This window comes from Macrotis lagotis, chromosome X (genome assembly GCF_037893015.1).
Source record: "Macrotis lagotis isolate mMagLag1 chromosome X, bilby.v1.9.chrom.fasta, whole genome shotgun sequence".
NCBI classification, from domain to species: domain Eukaryota; kingdom Metazoa; phylum Chordata; class Mammalia; order Peramelemorphia; family Peramelidae; genus Macrotis; species Macrotis lagotis.
The window spans coordinates 310601205-310622447 of NC_133666.1; the positions used below are offsets into that span (position 1 = coordinate 310601205).

The window sequence follows — 21243 nt, forward strand, 5'->3', positions numbered from 1 at the left end:
CAAAGCCATCTAGGTCCAATGGTCAGATATGAATCAGGACAACTGGAGATGGCCCTGGATGTGAGGCAGTCAGGGTTAAGTGACTTGCCCAAAGTCACACAGTTAGTAACAAGGGTCTGAGACTGGATTCTGAATCCAAGACCAGTGCTCTATCCACTGTCCCACCTAGAAGGACATTTATTAGGGTGTTTAAGAAGGAGCATATATAGACAAGGCATAGGTGGGAGTTCAATATTAAGGGAGATAATATATTAAAAAGCTGTGTTAAAGGATGAGACAGGAATGTACTGAGAGAAAAGGAAAGGAGGTGGTAGAATGGGTTAAATTATTTCCCATAAAAGAGATAAGAAAAAGCTTTTGGGGCAGCTATGTGGTGCAGTGGATAGAGCACTGGCCCTGGAGTCAGGAGGACCTGAGTTCAAATTTAGTTTCAGACACATAATAATTGCCTAGCTGTGTGACCTTGGGCAAGCCACTTAACTGCACTGCCTTGTAAAAACTTTAAAAAAAAAAAGAAAAAGAAAAAGCTTTTGCAGTGGGGTAGGAGTGGGGAAAAGTTTGGAGTGAGTGAGCTTTCTTTCATCAAAAGTGGCTGAGAGGGGCAGCTAGGTGGCGTAGTGGATAAAGCACCAGCCCTGGAATCAGGAGTACTTGGGTTCAAATCCAGTCTCAGACACTTAATAATTACCTAGCCATGTGGCCTTGGGCAAGCTACTTAACCCCATTTGCTTTGCAAAAACCTAAAAAAAAAAAAAAAAAAAGTGACTGAGACAGAATGACATTCACACTCAATTGAGTATAGAAATCTTGCACTAGAGGAAAGTAGGACAGGAAGAAAATGGAAAAATGAAAGGGGGAGGTTAAAGAAGGGAGGGAAGATTGTGGGAGAGATAGAGAGTATAGAATGGGAGCAGAGAAATAAGATGTTAGAAAATATAGTTAGCAGTAGTAACTTTGGGGAAAAATATTGAAACAAGTCTCTCCAATTAAGACCTCATTTCTCAAATATAGAGAACTGAGTCAAATTTATAAAAAATAAGGATCATTCCCCAATTGACAAATGATCAAAAGATATGAAGTTTTCAGATGAGGGTATCAATGCTATCTATGACCATATTTTTAAAAATTGTCCTAATACACTATTGATTGTAGAAATGCAAATTAAAACAATTCTGAAGAACTACCTCTAATCTACTGGATTGAATAATAGGATAGAAAAAGAAAATGACAAATGTTGGAGAGGATGTAAAGAAAAGGAAACATTAATGCATATTTGGGGGGAGTTGTGAAATTATTCAACAATTCTGTAGAGCAATTTGCAACTATGCCCAAAGGGCTATAAAATCATCCTTACCCTTTGACCTAACAATGTCACTTCCAGGTCTATATTTCAAAAGAGATGAAGGAAGGAAAAGGACCCACAAGTATAAGGATATTTCGCTCTGGGTGAGAGGCAAGACATAAAAACCTGGGTTGGACCCTAGTTCAGGGTTGCAGTCTTCTCTGACCATGGTCCAGCCAAGGCTGCTTGGCTGTTCTTTAATCTCTGACACTCTCTCTCTCTCTCTCTCTCTCTCTCTCTCTCTCTCTCACTAGCCCTTCCTATGTGTAGTAACCTTTTAAATAAATTTTTGACCCATGCTTTACTGAGTCTGAATAAGGATTCCTCATAGGCAGAACCAAATCTAAGTAGCCAACAGCTACATTTTGGTGACCAACAAAGGGATTCTCTCTGCCCAGACTGGGAAATTGGATCCAGCTCCATAGCTTCTCCTCCAGGTGATACCACATATTTTTATGAACCACTGGAAGACTTGAAGTACCTGTTTAGGAAGACATCCTGAGGAAACTTGGAGATAAGTGTCTGTGGATACTTTGCACTCCATATAACTGGGCATATTCTTATTCTTATCCTCACTGTCATTAAACCAGACACATTACGTTATTACTATTATCTTTTGTCTTTTTGTTCCTATTTCTCCTGGCTTAAGGTTAAGTCAAATTCTTCATAACTGGAACTCCATACCAAGGAAATACTGCAAGAGACATCTTGGATGCAAGATCTCCATTCCACAATGAGCTCCCCTTTCTCTAGATTTTCTTGGGGCTCCCCGTTCCTCTCCTTTCTGAGTCCCTTGATTGTTCTGCTTATAATAATTGTTCTTCTGCTTCTTTTTGGCCCTTTTGTACTTATTGTCTTCTCTAGGATTCAAGCAACAGGTTTAAAACTAATGACATCAACCAAACATCAGTCTCTGTCTGATCCTGATTGTCTACATCCCTTGGATGCCACTTCAATCAAGTTTCATCTGTAGAATATTCCTCCTCCAAATGGGCCCCTAATAGGCTAGGTTAGGTTAGGTTAGGTAGGGAGACTGCTACACCCCTCCTCAGCTTTGAAGAAGTTACAGAAGACAGACCTTCATCCCAATTCCCCAGAAGAATCTGGGTCCTTAATAATTCAAGAGAGGGGATATGATGCAGAGAAAACTGGGCATGGGAGTGATGAGATCAATTGGAGACCAGCTTTGCAAATCTTTTGTTCACATTGTAAAGGGAATCTTCCTTTATCATCTAATTAACACACCTGAGGGCCTGACCTTCAACCTGGTTTCTATTGTATTCTCACAGGTCTTGTGGAAGACCACTCAAAAGAGACCCCTCCCCAAGAGGCACAATTTTCAATGAGGGACTTGAGTCATGCTCGGGTCACCAGCCCCTCTGATGGATTCTGGGGGAGCAGAGGGGTGGTGACCTCTTTGACCTTGCAATCTCCAGTGGAACCCTGGCCAGCTGGCCTGGCCAAAATTTAATCAGCAATCTGAGTGGTCTTCTCTTAAAACTCTTTCTAGGGTGACAAGGTGGCAGTGGATAGAGCATGGCTCTGGAGTCAGGAGGACCTGAGTTCAAATCCGGCCTCAGACACTTAATAATTACCTAGCTGTGTGACCTTGAGCAAGTCACTTAACCCCATTTGTCTTGTCAAAAAAAAGCCTCTTTCTAACTTTTATTTTTTCTTTCTTTTTATTTTGTATAAATGATGTTTTATTATACATTACTAAAATATTCTTGTTTAAGAGTAAACATAATGCCCATCCTAATATGGACCCTCATGAGCAATAAAGAGAAAAAAATTAAAATTAAAATAAAAAAAATAATAATAGGGGCAGTCAGGTTGCACAGTGGACAGAGCACTGACCCTGGAGCCAGGAGCACCCAAGCCAAAATCCGACCCCAGACACCCAACAATCCCCAGTTGTGTGACCCTAGGCAAGTTATCCGAACCCTATTGCCCCTCAAAAACCAAAAAACACCAAACCAAAATAATAATCATAATAATCATAATAATAATAATAATAATAGGGGTGACCAGTTGGCGCAGTGGACAGAGCACCAGTCCTGGAGCCAGGAGCACCTGGGTCCAAATCCGGCCTCAAGACACCCAACAATCACCCAGCTGTGCAGCCCTGGGCAAGGCACCCAACCCCATTTGCCCTGCAACCCCCCCCCAAAAAAAATAAAATAATAATAAAAAAAGTATAAGGATATTTATAAAAGCTCTTTCCTGGTGGCAAGGAACTGAAAATTTGAGGGGATGTCTAATAGCTGGGGAATGGCTGAACAAATTGTGATATGTGATTATAATGGAATCCTATTCTGCTACAAGAAATGATAAACAGAATGCTCTCAGTAAAACCTGAAAAGATTTATAAGAGCAGATGCAAAGAGAAATGTATTATGTACAAATTAACAGTAATATTGCAGGATGATCAGCTATGAATGACTTACCTTTCCTCAGCAATGCTGTGACCTAAGACAACTCAGAAGGATTTATGAGAAAGAACACTATCCATCCCCAAAGACAGAACTGATGGTATCTGAATACAGATTGATGCATACTTTTTTACTTTTTTTTTTAAAGGGAATCTAAGTTTATTTTTACAATGTGACTATTATAGTAATGTTTTGCATGACCCTCATATTTTAACCTACATCAAGTTATCTTGTATTCTCAACAAGAGGGAGGGCAGTGGGAAGAAGGGAGAGAATTTGAAACTCAAACTTTAAAAAATGAATTTTAAAACTTGTTTTTACAGGCATAATTGGGGGAAAATAAAATAAAATCAAGCATAAAGAAATAAGAAATAAATAAAAAGGGCAGGGAAAAAATAGTTTAAAAATTAATTGTAAACTAAATAATCTAATTTTAAATAATGAGTGAAACAAACAACAAATCATAGAAATAATTAATAATTTTGCCCAAGATAATAACACAACATACTGAAGCTTGTGGTATATAGCCAGAACAATTATTAGGAGAAATTATATATCTCTAAAGAATTACATGAATAAAATGGAGAAAGATATCAATGAATTGGTAATGTAATTTTAAAAAAAACTAGAAAAAACCAAGTAAAAATCCTCAATTAATTCCCAAATTAGAAATTCTGAAAAATCAAAGGAGAAATTAATAAAAACTGAAGGAAAACTATTGAGCTAAAATATAGAAATTGTTTTATGAATAAAAACAATAAAATAGATAAACCTTTGATTAATTTAATTTTAAAAAAGGAAGAAAACCAAATTAGCAGTATCAAAAATGAAAAAGGTGAATTCACCACCAATGAAGAGGAAATTAAAGTAATTTTGCCCAACTCTATGCAAATAAATCTGACAATCTAAATAAGCTGGATAGTTTCAAAAATATAAATTACCCAAATTAATGGAAGAGAAAATGAAATACTAAATAAATCCATCTCAGGAAAAAAAATGAATAATCAATGAACTCCCTAAGAAAAAATCTCCAGGATTTACAAATGGATTTACAAGTGAATCCTACCAAACATTTAAAAAACAATTCCAGTTCTATATAAAGTATTTGAAAAAATAATCGAAGAAGGAATTCTGACAAATTCCCTTCTATGAAGCTGATACCTAAACCAGGAAGAAGGAAAACAGAGAAAGAAAATTATACACCAATCTCCCTAAATGAATATTGATGTATATATACAAGTATATAGGATATACAAATTATCACTCTGATAAGATAGGAATACAGGGTTTGTTCAATATTAGGAAAACTATCAGCAAAACTGACCATATCAATAAGAAAATTAACAGAGATCACATGACTATCTCAAGAGATGTTAAAAAAGCTTTTGACTAAATAAAGCTCCCAATCCTATAGAAAGCACAGGAATAAATGGAGTTTTTCTTAAAATGATAAGCAGTATAGGGGAGCAGTTAGGTGGCATGGTGGATGGAGCACCAGCCCTGCAGTCAGGAGAGCCTGAATTCAAATATGATCTCAGACACTTAATAATTACCATGAGCAAGTCACTTAACCTCAGTGCCTTATAAAAAAGCAAAAAGAAAAATGATAAGCAATATTACCAGCAAGAATTAAATGTTATGGGGATAATCTAGAAGCAGTCCCAGTAAGATCAAGGGTGAAACAAGAATGCCCATTATCACTACCATTAAAAACTTTAAAACTATTTGAATCAAGTATTTTAGTAAAGTTGCAGTATATAAAATTAACCTGCATAAATCATAAGCATTTCTATATATTACCAATAAAACCCAGTAGCAAGAGAGAGAAATTCCATTTCAAGTAACTGTAGGCAACATAAAATACTTGGGAACCTACCTGCCAAGACAAACCCAGAAACTATATGAAAACAATTTCAAAATACTTTTCACACAAATAAAATCAGTAATCAATAACTTTTAAAATATCAATTGTTTGTGGGAAGGCTGAGTTAATATAATAAAAAGACAATTCTATTTAAATTAAATTGTTTATTGAGTGCAATACCAAACTACCAATAAATTATTTTATAGACTGAGAAAACAATAATAACAAAATTTATCTGAAGGAACAAAAACTCAAGAATATCAGGGGATAATGAGAAAAAACTGCAAAGGAAGATGGCCTACCCAAACCAGATCTAAAATTATAGTATAAAGCAGCAGTCAACAAAATTGTTTGGTACTGGCTAAGGAATAGAATGGTGAATCAGTGTAATAGATTAGGTACAAAAGAGACAGTAGTAAATGACTAAAGTAATCTACTATTTGACAAATTCTAAAATTCCAGCTTCTGGACTTAGAATTCACCATATGACAAAAATTACTGTGAAAACTGGAAAAGAGTATGGTAGAAAATAGGCATACACCAATATCTCACACCCTATATACCAAGATAAGGTTAAGATGAATAAAAGATTTAGACATAAAAGATGGTACCATAGGTCAATTAGGGGAACAAGGAATTGAACAACTGTCATATTGATGGAAAAAGGAAACATTTATGACCACACAGATAGAAAACATAAAATTCTAAACAGATAATTCTGATTACATTAAATTAAAAAAGGTTTTGCATAAACAAACCCAATGTAAACAAGTTTAGAAGGAATACAGAAAGTTGGGAAACAATTTTTATAGTTGGTGATTCTGATAAAGGGTTCATTTCTAAAATATATATAGAGAACTGAATCAAATTTGTAAGAATAGAAGTCAATTCTCAATTGATAAATGGTCAAAGAATATGAACAGGCAGTTTTCAGATGAAGAAATTAAAACTATCCATAGTCGTTTTAAAAAATTCTCTAAATCATTAATCTTTAGAAAAATGCCAATTAAAACAACTCTATGGTACCATCTCACACCAATCAGATTGGCCAACATGACAAAAAAGGAAAATGATTGATATTGGAGAGGATGTAGAAAAACTGGGACCCTAATGCATTGTTGGTAGAGTTATAAACTGATTCAACCATTTTGGAAAGCAATTTGGAACTATGCCCAAAGAGCAATAAAACTGGTAATCCCTTTGATCTGGTAATATCATTACTATAACTATATCCCAAAGAGATCATTAAAAAATGGGAAAAGATGTACAAAAATATTTACAGCAGCTCTCTATGTAATGGGAAAGAGTTAGAAATTGTAGTAGAAGAATTTCTGTAAGAAATCATGACTATGCAAACTTCAGAAAAGCCTGGAAAGACTTACGTAAATTGATGCTGAGTGAAGTGATGCAGAAACAGGAAAACATTGTACATATTAATAGAAACATTGTGTGAAGGTTAAATATGATAGACTAAGCTCTCCTCAGCAGTACAATAACCAAATACAGATCCAAAGGACTTGTGATAGAAAATATCATCCACATTCAGAGATAAACTATAGCATTTGAATGCACACCAGAGTGTATTATTTTTTCATTTAAAAAATGTTTGGGGTTTTATGAATTTTTTTACCCTTGCATGGTTTTTGTTACCTTTTATTCTGATTTCTCTTTCATACCATAACTAATATGGAAATATGCTTAATATTGTTAACCATGTCTAACCTATATCAGATTACCCACTGATAGGGGAAGGGAGAAGGAAGAAGGAGGAAGAAAAAGGTGCAACTCAAAATCTTACAAAAAATAATGTTGAAAACTATCTTTGCATGTAGTTAGAATAATAAATAAATTTAAATTTAAATTTAAAAAACAAATATCCAGATCTATATGTCTAATCCTAGTCTCTTTCTCCTAAATTTCAAACATACATTACCAACTTTATGCCCATTAGCACACTGTGCACATCCAAAAATGTTTCACCCTACATCCCTGAATCATCACCTAGATAACAGGAAGAGGGTTAACAGTTCATTAACAGTTCTCTAGATTATGGTTGGTCACTGAACTGATCCAATTCTTAAGAATTTATAAGTTGCTTGTCTTTACAATATTATTACATAAATTGGTCTGGTTCTTCTCACTCCAATTTGCATCAGTTCATATAAGTTTTCCAATTTCTCTGAAACTATCCCTTTTGTCATTTCTTAGAGGACAATAGTATTTTATTACATTCATATTCCATAATTTGTTTAACTACTCTTCAACTCATGGGCACCTGAGTTTCTAGCTATTTATTACTACAAAAAGAGTTGCTATAAATATTTTGTATATTTAGGTCCTTCTTTCTTTGATCTCTTTGGGGTATAGGTCAAGTAAAGATATTGCTGGTCCAAAAGGCTAAAAAACACCCCAAAAAGGTTGGCCCACATGTTGTTCATGCTTGTTCTCTTCCCTCTAGGATAAAATGAAAATTCCTGTTTAGTGCTTAAAGTTCTCTACTATATGACATTACCCTTCCTCCCTTGGCTCACTGCATATTACTTTACCCAGTTTACATTCCAAACCAACTGGGCTACCAGCTGTTACCCTTACATAAGATTGCATTCTCTTAACTCCGTATCTCTGCAGAGGCTCTCTCCAGACCTTTTATAAGTCCTAGCTTTCCCCAAGTTTCAATCAAGGTGCAGCTCTAGCACACAAAAGTTCCTTGTTTTTTTCCTAGTTGCTGGGACCTTAAGGTTCCCCTGAAACTTGGGTCATGAGGTACCAAGCTTTAGGTCTTGAAAGGAAAGAAAGAAGAAAATACAAGATAAAGGCTATTTAGAGTTTACAATGTGCACAGCTTAAGCCCTATACTCCAGAAGACCAGAAAGGAAAGTCAGGAACCCCAGAGCAAGTTATTTGTCTGCATTCTATCCACGAGTTAAAATTGGAAAGGCTATCAAAAATCACTTCTTTTTCTTTTTTTTTTCAAGGCAATGAGGTTCAGTGGCTTGCCCAAGGCCACGCAGCTAGGTAGGTATTAAGCGTCTGAGACCGGATTTGAACTCGGGTACTCCTGACTCCAGGGCTGGTGCTCTATTCACTGCACCCCTAGCTACCCCGATCATTTATTTCTCATTCTTCCCCCTTATTTCATAAATGAGTTTCCTGACCTGTAAACTGAAGTTCTCTTAGTTTATGAAATAAGAGATTAGACTAAATGATCTTTTAAGAGCCCTTCTAATAAATAAATAAACGAATGAATGAATGAACGAATAAATGAATGAATGAATGAGATAAATAAATAAATAGCCCTTATAGAGGCGGCTAGGTGATGCGGTGCATGGAGCACCGGCCCTGAAGTCGGGAGTCCCTGAGTTCAAATCCGACCTCAGACACTTAATCCCACTGCCTTGCAAAAATAAAAAATAAAAATAAAAAGAGCTGGAATAGAGAAACCCAGAGGGGAGCTGGAGAAGGGGAAGCTTGAGCTGGGGGTCCTGAAGGGCAGACTCCAAGCCCGAAGGTCAGGGGCTGTGCAGAGCCGGGCTCGCTGGGCCCACGGGGTGGCTACAGCTGGGCCGGGACACCAGTGCGCGCCGCCCCGCAACCTCCGCCGAGATGCCCTCTACGCCTGCGCAGACGGCGCGGCCAGCCTCGGGGCCCTCTTCTGCGCAGGCTCCGCAGAGGCGCGAGGCCGGCTGTCGTCGCTATGGCAACGGGCGACTCTCCCGGCCGGCCAGCCTCCTCTCTAACCTGTGGGGAAGGAGGAGCACAGTGCTCAGAGCGGGCCGCGTCCTTCCGGCATCCATTACTCACCGCTTCTCGCGCCTGGTGTGTGACTTTGAGAGTCTGATAGGAAAGCTCCATTGAGCGCTTTATTCTAGGCGGGAGGAAGGAGAGAAGGAGACCGATCCTCGCCCGACCGCCTCAGGAGGGATAACTGCGGCGCGTGAAACTTGGTGACTATGCACCCCTCCTCCCGCGGGATAGGGCAGGGCCTGGGAAAAACGGCCAATCGTCGCCCAGAGCTGGGCTGTTCCCCCCGCAGACATTGTAGATCGCAGCCAATCGGCAGTTAGAGTGTGTTGGGACGCGGCCAATCATATTTCAGTTCGTCCAGCCGCCAGCCAATCGTGGCTTGGAAGAGGCAGTAGCCGGAGTGATTGGCAGTTCTGGGCGGGTTCCTTTCTTCCCGTGGGATTGCTACAGTGTTTACGTCCCGCCCTCCTTAGACCCCGGGGACCTGTGGCTTCTCTCCCACTTCTCTCTAGGAGCGAGGAAGGCTATGGCAGCCCCTTCCTCCGAGGCTGGCTAGGCTCCGCCTGGTTCAGATGCCCCAGGGCCCTCTCCACAGTGCCCAGGCTCATCTGCTGGATCCCCTGCTCGTCTCCTAAAGCCAGACCTCTCACTAATCCCTGATTGAGCCTCGCTTGCTGCCTCCCAGGGTGCTCTCTCCTGGTGTATGACAGCTGCGCATTTATGGACACTGTCTTACTTATCTAAACACTGCGACACCCACACCTAGCGCTTTGCATTTAACACTGGTGAAAACATAAATATTTGCTGATAGATTGTTTTCCCTTCTAAAAAATGACCAACTGCATGCCTGAGGTCATACAGCTAAGTGAATGTCTGAGGCTCCATTTGAACTCAGGTCCATCTTTCTGATTCCAGGTCCAGCAAACCATACACTGCACCACAGGTTGACCAAGTTAAGTGAACTTTATAGGCACACACAGGTCTTAGACTGGAATCAAACTCGTTTCCTTGACTCCAAGGCTACCACTGTTCTTCTAGCTACCTTATAGCTCTCTTCCAGTTCTAAATCCCATTATTTTATAAACGGATCCCAATCCATTCTTCCACTACCCGTGGGCTACCTGCAGGCAACGACATCATGGAGAATTTGCAGGAGACATATAAAATATTACAGCTAAATGCTGGTGGTTGTGAGGCTGATAACCATGGTTCTATAATTTGGCAAAGTGAACCTAGGTTCAAATCTTACCTCTGGCACTACCTGTTTGTAACATTAGGTTACTGACTTCACTTCTTTGACTTTAGTTCTTCATCTGTAAAATGAAAGGGTTTTCTGAGATCCCTTTCAGTTCTAAAGGTGGGGTAGTGGATAGATTCCTACCCCAGTTCAAATCTGACATTTATCAGTTGTGGGAAGCTATTAAAAGTCACTTAACTTACCTTAGTTTCCTCAAATGAAAAATGGTGATAATAATAGTAGCAGCTACCTTATAGAGTTGTGATGATTAAATGAGATAATATCTGTAAGGCATTTAGCACAATGACTGGAAGATAAATAAATGCTTATTTTCTCAAAAAAAATAAAAAAATGACCAACTGCAAAGGAGGATTAAGAGACTTCTTATTCTGAGATTATCCTGCTAACTGTCCACTGATCCTTACAAACAAAAATAATTATTTCTATACATGAAGAGATCCGGGATCTCATCAGTAGGTACCCTCTCCACCCTTCTTTTATTCTTCTCTACTCCTCCATCCACATTTTCTCTTTCTGTGTAATTTGTCCTGATAAAAACCCTTCCAATGGATTTACTCAGTACTAGAGGCCTTTCTCTAGATAATTTTAATATCTTTAATATTATAGACCATTTTTCTTTTTTATTTAAAAGGAAGATTTTATTTATTTTCAGTTTTACCATTTTTCCCCTAAACTTGCTTCCCTCCCCCATTCCCTACAGAAGGCAATCTTAGTTTTTAAAAAAAAATTATTTATTTTGAGTTTTACAATTTTTCCCCTAATCTTACTTCCCTCCCCCCACCCCACCCCCACAGAAGGCAATTTGTCAGTCTTTACGTTGTTTCCATGCTATATATTGATCCACATTGAGTGTGATGAAAGCGAAATCATATACTTAAGGAAGAAACATAAAGTATAAGAGATAGCAAAATTACATAGTAAAATAATGTTTTTTTTAATTAAAGGTCTTTGTTCACAATTAATCTGGATACAGAAGGTATTCTCCATCACAGACAGCCCCAAATAGTCCCAGGTTGTTGCACTGAAGGAATGAGAAAGTCCATCAAGGTTGATCATCACCCCCATGTTGCTGTTAGGGTGTACAATCTTTTTCTGGTTTCTGCTCATCTCACTCAGCATCAGTTCATGCAAATCCCTCCAGGCTTCCCTGAATTCCCACCCCTCCTGGTTTCTAATAGAACAATAGTGCTCCATGACATACATATACCACAGTGTGCTAAGCCATTCCCCAATTGAAGGACATTTACTTGATTTCCAATTCTTTGCCACCACAAACAGGGCTGCTGTAAATATTTTTGTACAAGTAATGTTTTTACCCTTTTTAATGATCTCTTCAGGGTATATACCCAGTAGTGATATTGCTGAATCAAAGGGTATGCATATTTTTGTTGCCCTTTGGACATAATTCCAAATTGTCCTCCAGAAAAGTTAGATGAGTTCACAGCTCTACCAACAATGTCTTAGTGTCCCAGATTTCCTGTATCCTTTCCAACAATGATCATTATTCTTTCTGGTCATATTGGCCAGTCTGAGAGGTGTGAGGTGCTACCTCAGAGATGCTTTAATTTGTATTTCTCTAATAAGTAGTGATTTAGAGCAATTTTTCATATGACTATGGATTGCTTCTCATCTGTAAATTGCCTTTGCATAATCTTTGACCATTTGTCAATTGGGGAATGGCTTGTTTTTAAAAAAAATGACTCAGTTCTCTGTATATTTTAGAAATGAGTCCTTTGTCAGAAATACTAGTTGAAAAAATTGTTTCCCAATTTACTACATTTCTTTTGATCTTGGTTACAGTGGTTTTGTCTGTGCAAAAGCTTTTTAATTTAATGTAATCAAAATTGTCTAGTGTGTTTTTAATGATATTCTCCATCTCTTCCTTGGTCATAAACTGCTTCCTTTTCCATAGATCTGACAAGTAAACTATTCCTTGGTCTCCTAGTTTGCTTATAATATTTTTTAATGTCTAAATCCTATATCCATTGATCTTATCTTGGTATAGGGTGGTGAAGTGTTGGTCTAATCCAAATTTGTGCCATAATAACTTCCAATTTTCCCAACAGTTCTTATTGAAGGAAGAGTTTTTATCCCAAAAGCTGGACTCTTGTTTCCTCAAAAACAGCAAATTACTATAATCATTTCCTACTATTGCACCTAGTCTATTCCACAAATCCAGCACTCTATTTCTTAGCCATTACCAGACAATTTTGATGACTGATGCTTTATAATATAATTTTAGATCTGATAGGGCTAGACCATTTTTCTTTATGTTGTTGTCAGCTACATGGCTGGTTTACTGCCTTGACTAGTGATACATGCTGTATTAATATTAATTTATAATAGTTGTTATAATATATTTGCAATTATAGAATTATAACCCATTTTAATTATGTTATTATCATATTGATAATTATATATCAAATAGAAAGTCTATTATATATAGTCTTGCAACCTCAAAATTGTTCTCTAATCCTCTTATACTGCTTCCTCTATTTCTACTTATATTTATAATTATAATCATGTAATTTTATTATAATTGTATATTATATAGAAAATATATTGTACATACTTTCTATTATAATTAGTTATATAATCATACATTTATAATTGTATGTTTATTTTGGTCTTTATAGTGTAAATTTATATGTATGATAATCTTTTTGTATTGCTTCCTGTGCAATCCATCAGGACATTTATTGATTTTCTTCTCCTTTAAGAACTATGAAGACACAAAAACAAAATTACTACTCAACCTACAATATGTCATAGTATAAGATTTTTATATAATTTTCTTTTAACTTCCCTTTTATTATCCTGAATTTGATAAACATTAACAAACATAAACTTTTTTCTAGACAGAGATGAGCAAAAAAAGAACCTAGATGAAATCATGTAACTTCACTATATATAGCTTGTTTTTTTCTAAGAATATTTTTCTAAGAATTTCAAATTTAAGATGTTATTTCCAGTATTGTCTGCCTGGCTTGTCTCTGTTTTGAAATTTTCAGTGTATGTTTAAAAAGTTATTCATCGACACACTTTTCTTTATTTTGTTCATTTAAAAAAATATGATTACACTTTTCATTCCTTCCCTTAACTTCCATTTTTCAAGCATAAAAATAAAAGCTCTTGTTTGTAACAAATAGCATCATGAAACAAACAAAAGGATTACATGCTAAACAACAAAACGGAGTGATGATCAATCTTGATGGATATGCTTACTCCAACAGTGCAATGATCAGGGACAATTTTAAGGTATCTGTGATAAAGAATACCCTCTTTATCGAGAGAAGGAACTATGGAGTTTAAACAAAGACCAAAGATTATTACTTTCAATTTTTAAAAGTTGTCTTTTTTATTACATAATTTTATTATCTCTAATATTTTCTTTCTGTCTTAAGGATATGTTTTTTTCTCTCAACACATTCATTTTTCTTCTATGCATATCTTGGAAACAAATGTAAAAATTGTATCAACTTGCCTTCTGTTGGGGGGAATTGTAAAATTCAAAACCTTGCAAAAAATGATTGACAGAAACTGCTATTGTATTTAATTGGAAAAGAAAAATATTTATATATATATTTTTAAAAAAGAATTACATGCTATTAATGTCTGAAAATGTTTATCTAATTCTGGATCTTTGGGTCACCAATTCTATGGCAAGAGATGGGAAACAAGATTCAGCATCTGATTTCTGATTAGTTAGTACATGAATCATATATGGTTCTGAAGTCTTTCACAATTATTATTTTTAATAATGTAGTAGTCACTAAATTTTATTTTTCTCCTAGTTCTGCTTATTTTATTCTGGATGACATCACACAAGCCACCTCAGGTTTCTCTGATCAGTTCTTTTTGATATTTCTCTAAGGACAAATAATATTCTCTTACATTGATAATTTGTTATGGTACTATTCCATTCTTGGGTACCCACTTTATTTCTAATTTTTTACTACAAAAAGAATACTGTTATTAGTCAAATATTTATTAAATGCTTAATCTATGTTAAGCTCTGGTAATACAAAAAAAGGTAAAAACTCCTTCTGTTCTCATAGAAGTCACATTCTAATGGGGGAGATAACATGTAAGCAACTATGTACAAAGATGGATATAAATGTGTAATGTTTTATGACTATATATGAATATATAATCTCAGTTCTGTATCCCAAAGAGACAAGACCCACATATACAAAAATATTTACAACAACCCCTTTTGTAGTGACAGAGAATTGGAAAATGAGGGGATACCCATCAATTGGGGAATGGCTGAATAAATATGGTATATGAATGTATTACAGTACTATTTTTCTGTAAGAAACCATGAGCAGACCAACTTTAGAAAAACCTGGAAAGACATGTAAAGACTGATCCTGAATAAGGTGAGCAGAACCAGGAGAATCTTGTACACACTTACAGCAGTATTGTGTGATGATCAATTATGATGGACTTAGATGCTCCCAACAATTCAGTGGTCCAGGAAAATTCTAAGACTTGTGATGGAAAATACCATCCACATCCAGAGGAAAAAAACTATGTAATCTCAATGCATGCCAAAGCATACTATCTTCACTTTTTAAAACTTATTTTATATTTTTTCTTTTTCTCATGTTTTTTCTCTTTAGTTATGATTATTCTTTCACAACATTACTAATATAGAAATATGTTAAATTTGATTATTCGTGTATAATCTATATCTGACTACTTGCTGTCACAAGGAGGAAGAGGGAATAGAATAATGGGGAACTCAAAAATTTATAGAAAGATGAATGTTGAAAGCTATCTTTGCATGTAATTGAAAGAACAAAATAAAAGAACTTTAAAAAAAAGGAGGTAATCTCAGATGGAAGATACTACTAGACTACTAGTAGGGGGTGGATGGGAAGAAGTAGAAGACTATAGTTTCACTGCATAGCAGACCCTGTGAGTGAGAAGAATAGAAACACAGAAAGGAACAAGGTTGTGGAGAACTTTAAAAGACAAAAAAGAATTGTAAATATGATCCTGGAGGAAATCAGGAGCTACTAGATATTATTATTATTATTATTATTATTATTAATGATTAAGTGTTTTGTGGTGAGTCATGAGGAGGAGGATGTTGTCAGATGTGTTTTAGTAAAATAACTTTAGATAGCTGACAGATTGGAGTGGGAAGGAACTTGAGGCCTCAGGATGCTTTTTGCACTAGCACAGGTGTAAGGTGATGAGAACTTGAACATAAGGTGAGAATAAGGAGAAGAGGGTATATACAATAAATGTTATGAAGGTAGAAATTACAAAATTTGTCAATAGATTGAATTTGTGTAGTAAGTGTAAGAGGATTAGAGTATGACTCTGAGATTGCAAAACTCTATAAAGGGGAGAATAGTGATATCCTCAACGGTAATATTAGAGTTTGGAAAAGAGGAGGTTTTTGAGGGTGAAGATAAATTCCTTTATGGATAGACAAAGTTTGAGAGGTCTCGGAAACCCCTAGTTTGAGATGTCTCATAGGTGGCTGGAAATGCAAGAATGATAATCAGGAAAGAAGTTAGGGGGTGGATAAAATAGACATGCAAATCAAATGTTTTGGGGGGCTGGAATTTATCTAAATTAGATTCTCTGGGTGGAGAGGATTCCTGGGCATTCTCATCTATCAAAAGAATTCTTCACAGACTGACCCACAGGTGCAAGACTTTGAATGAGTAAGTTAAAAGTCAAAAAAACCCAAACCCTGTATCCCAATATTAATAATTGGTTAATAGGTTAATAAGAGAATAGAAAAATAATCACATTTTTCAATAGGAGAAGGGATATTAGGATAGGAGAAAAAGAAAGTGATTGCTGATCAAAAAAATTTAAAAAACAAATGTGCTTTTGATTGTAGAACAAAATGCTATCTTAAAACCTTTCCATGTGTCAACATTTAAGATACATACGAAATAGATATATAAGATCATACTGAATAAGTGTTCTAGAGATAAAAATAGTTCTAAAAAGAAAAATAGCAAACTATTAACAACCATAAGAAAGATTAATTCATATCATTAATAAATGAAAAAGATATATTCAAACAAAACTATGAGGTTTCAAGGCACAACTAGCACATTGACAGGCAGATAGAAATAGTCAGCATTAGAGGTGCTATGATAAGACAGATACAGTAATATATTATTGGTAGAACTGTGAACTAGTGTGACCAGTCTAGAAAACAATTTAGGCTTATCATTTAAAAAAAAAAGACAAATGTACATAGCCTTTGACCCACAAATCTCACTGCTAGGAATGTCAAATCCTAAGTTTGTTAAAGATGGAGGAAAAAGATCAATGTTCACCTAAATATAGCAGCATTTTTGTGGTGGCAAAGACCTGAAAACATAATAAATGCCCATAAAAGGGAGAATACATAAAATTGATTCTCATAATTGAATGTTACTGCACCTGAAAAATGACAAATATGAAGAATTCATAGAAACAAAATTGAAAACTTCAGAGAAACTCATAACATGGGTTATTTGAATTGATATAGTGAAAAAGTAGAACCAGGAAAACAATATTCACTATGAATATAAAAACATTAACTAAAAAAAAGTGAGAAAAAGAAAAAGAAACAGAATGTAGGATAATTCTATTGACCTTGTAAAAGAGTTGAAATAATGTACCTCCCTCACTTGACAAAAACAAATGTGATTATTTTCATATGAATGTAACTCAGTCCTTAAAGTCTATTTGAATGGAAATTGGTGCTTTCCTCCCACCTCCTCCAGAATTGGTGATAGTGGGATAGTTTAGATTTTACTCAGGGAAGACACAGGGTTCAAGATTTTCTTCAGGAAGAAGTCACTAAAGGGAGAGAAAGATTCTGGAAGCAGCTGACTATAAACCTCCAACTAGAACTCCAAAGTCTTCTCTCTTGAAGATGATCCAGAAGACCAGGATCTCACTTTTCCTAAGCTCCTTACAACTCCACCTCTCAAACAAAGGTGAAACACTGAATAAATAATTTCTATTTATGAGGATTTTGGTGAAAATAGGCTTTGAGTCCTAAATTATGTACAAAGAATAGGAAATGAAGATTCTATAAGAAACTACAAATTTCTAATTGTGTAGCTTTTTCTTGGTTTGGGTAGAGATATATTCTTTTGTCCAGCTTAGGGCTTTTAGTCCATCCACTCATTAGAAAAAAGCACACCCACTCATTAACCAATCAGGACCTCTCAGGGGCAATTCCTTTTCCAAAGGCATTTAAGTATTCAGGGATCTGGATCCATGACTTTGTTTTTTGATTATGGAGGGAGACCATTGACCATAAATTTATTGATTATTTGCTAGCCTAATTAATAAATAGGTTATTAATAACCCAGAAACCTCATCTCTCAGGTTTTTCATTTTCACAGAATGAAAAGAAAAAAGAACCCTGTTATAAACAAGTAGTCAAGCAATACAAATGTCCCCATTGGCTCCATCAATAAAAGTTTTTTCATTCTGTACACTGAGCCCTTCATCTCTCTATCAGGAGGTACAAGATGTCAAACTTGATAGATCAAAAGCCAGAATTGAGGTTGCCAAGAACTGAAAATATCAGAAATGCAGATGAATCTCCTTTCATGGCAGAAAGAAGAGAAGAATTAAGAAACCTCTTGATGAGGGTGAAAGAGAATCAGAGACTGACTTGAAGTATAAGATTAAACAGTTACTAAGATAATGGTGACTGGTCCTATCACTTCCTGATTATGTTCCTGGGCTCAAAGATCATTACAGATGGCAACAGTCACCTTAAAATTTTTAAAAATGCTTCTTTTTTGAAAGGAAATTTAGGGCAAATATGAAGAGAATCTAAAAAGTCACAGACATCACCCTGTCCACAAAGATCCATATAGTCAAAGTTATGACTTTTCTAGTAGCAATGCATGGCTGTGAAAGTTGAACTTTAAAGAATGCTGATCACCACAGAACCAATGCTTTTGAATTGTAATGTTGGAGAAGACTTTTGAAAGTCTTTTGGATGGCAAGGAGATCAAATCAGTCAATACTTAAAGAAATTAAGTCAGACTATTCACTGGAAAGTCAAATGCTGAAGCTGAAGTTTAAATACTTTGGTCATATAATGAGAAGACAGAACGCAGAAAAGATTTCGATACTGGGCAAGATTAAAGACAAAAAGAAAAAGATGCAGCAGAGGATGAGATGAATACAGTGTCATGACTACAACACCTAGGAGCTTGACAGATTCTGGGACAAACTGGAGGGTAAAGGGACCTCATGTGCCAGACACAGCTGAATAAATGTTAAAACATTTTATTATTAGTCCTCAAAACGATTAGTAATTACATTGAACAGAGTCCCTGGTTCTTTCAAAGTTGTTTGTCTTTATCATATTGTTAATTGTTTTATGAATTGTTCTCCTGGTTCTGTTCACTTCGGTCTGCATCAATCTCAGATTTCTCTGAAATCATACCCATCATAGTGTCTTGCAATGCAATATACTCTCACGATCTTATAATTTGTTCTGTCATTCCTCAGTTTATGCATATTTCCTCAGATTCCTGATCTTTACCTCTTCAAAAAAGAGCTTTTGTACATCCTTAAAATTTGTTTGTTTAAAATTAATTCTCTCCCTTAATTTGTCCTCCTTGTGACTCTCCCTTCTCCTTTCTCTCCTTTTCCTCCTATTTCTACTCCACTGACCTGTTTATATAAATGTCTTCCTATTGATCTTCATTGTGTGAGATAACTTTTCTGAAACATCTTTTCCTTTCCCTTCTAGTATATTTCTCTTTCCAGACTTCTCTTGTGGACAAGACATAAGAGGACCTTTCCCAGACTCTCTGTCTAATTAGAATCCCTTTATAACCTATGATGTTTAATACTCATGTATCATTTTCCTTTTCTTATTTACTGCATTATAAATTTTTGAATATATTTACCTTTTTATGTTTCTCTTGAATCATGTGTTTATACTTCAAAGTGCTTACAAAATTGTTTTATTTTCATAAGGAATGTTTGGAAGTTTTGTATTTCATTAAAGGTTCATTTTTTTTCCCCTCTGTAGGATAATACTCAGTTTTGCAGGGTAAGTTATTGTTGACTGTAAGTTTATCCTTTTTCTTCTGAAATATGGTACTCTAAACTCTCCACTCCTATGTAATTATGGCTGCTAAATCATGTGTGATCTTGATTATGAAGTCTTAGCACTTGAATTCATTTTTTCTAACTACTTGAAATATTTTTTTTTTAATCTGGAACATCTGGACTTTGGATATAGAGTTCCTGAAAGTTTTCATTTGGGGTTTCTTTCAACAAGAGACTGGTAAAATCTTTCTATTTTTACTTTGCCTTCTGGTTCTAAGATAGCTAGAAAATTTTCTTTTAAAAGAATTCTTGTAATGGGATAAGAATTTTTTTTTTGTCATGTGTTCAGGTAGTCCAACAATTCTAAAATTTTATCTTTTCAATCTATTTTCTAGATCAGTTGTTTTTGCCTTGCGATACCTACATTTTCTTCTACTTGTTAGCCTTTTAACTTTGTTTTAATATTTTTTATTGTCATCTGTTTGATCCATACTATTTTCAGGTAATTTATTGCCTGGGCAAATGTTTTATATCTTGTGCTAAGCTATTGATTCTTTTTTCAATTTTTTTTTCATAGTTTCTTCTCTTTTTCAGTTTTTCCCTTAAACACTTTAATTTATTTTAAAACAAGTTTTTAACTCTTTTCTTTTAAAGAAATTCTTGCTTCATTTTGTTTCTAGTTGAATAAATTGTATTATTCTTTGATGTTTTGGAGTCTTTCACTTTTATTGGGCTTATGTTTGAGTCTCTGTTACCAAATATCTTTTTATGATATTTTTTAATTTATTTCTCATTCTTCCACTCTGCTTCCTGACTTCAGACTTATTATTAGGACTGGGGTCTGGGTGGAAGGAAGGTTTGGACTGGTCCTGTTGCTGCTTTCCTTAAGGTACTTGAGTGATATGTTATTCCAGGATCTTAGGGACAACTCAAGCTAGGGATCTGTAGGCTTTTGTTGCTTTGAAAATGATCTGAACAGGGGCGGCTAGGTGGCATAGTGGATAAAACACTAGCCCTGGAGTCAGGAGTACCTGGGTTCAAATCCGGTCTCTGTGGCCTTGGGCAAGCCACTTAACCCTGTTTGTCTTGCAAAAACCTAAAAAAAAAAAAAAAATAATGATCTGAACAAGGACAAAACTGGATTGTTTCCTGCCCAGGTCTGAGCTCTACAAACTTCTGACCAGGACTCAGGTCTGAGCAACTACTGCTGGACTCAGCCCCCTGGAACATTTCTGCTAGTTCAGGACAGAACTGCACTTTCTCCTTTGTTCTGGGAATCCTGCCCAGGCTCCAGTCTGGGCTAGAAGTGGAAACAAGATCCTGTTTTGCTACTGGAATATGAGCCTTTCCACAATTCTAAGCACATAGCCTATGGACTTCTATCACTATTTACCCAGAAAACTATGCCTAAGCAGAGGTCCCCACATTTTCTCCTTCAACTGTGATGCAGAATTGAGAAGTGGACTACAAAGCTCCCAGGTGGCCCTCTCTCCTATGCTCTTTTGCCAGACCCCCCAAATCCAATATCCACAGACCTCTCTGATTCTCTGCT

General features: G+C 35.9%; 1 protein-coding gene across 4 annotated transcripts in view; it reads right to left on the minus strand.

Moving 5' to 3' along the window:
• Positions 1–9597, minus strand: part of KATNAL2 (katanin catalytic subunit A1 like 2) — a 143092-nt gene extending 133495 nt beyond the window's left edge. For all 4 annotated transcript variants that reach the window (XM_074200495.1, XM_074200497.1, XM_074200496.1 and 1 more), the window contains exon 1: positions 9440–9597. In XM_074200495.1, the coding sequence (XP_074056596.1) occupies positions 9440–9490 (51 nt within the window). In that variant the 5' untranslated portion in view covers positions 9491–9597. The remainder of the gene's footprint in view (positions 1–9439) is intronic.
• Between the last annotated feature and the right edge of the window lie 11646 nt (positions 9598–21243).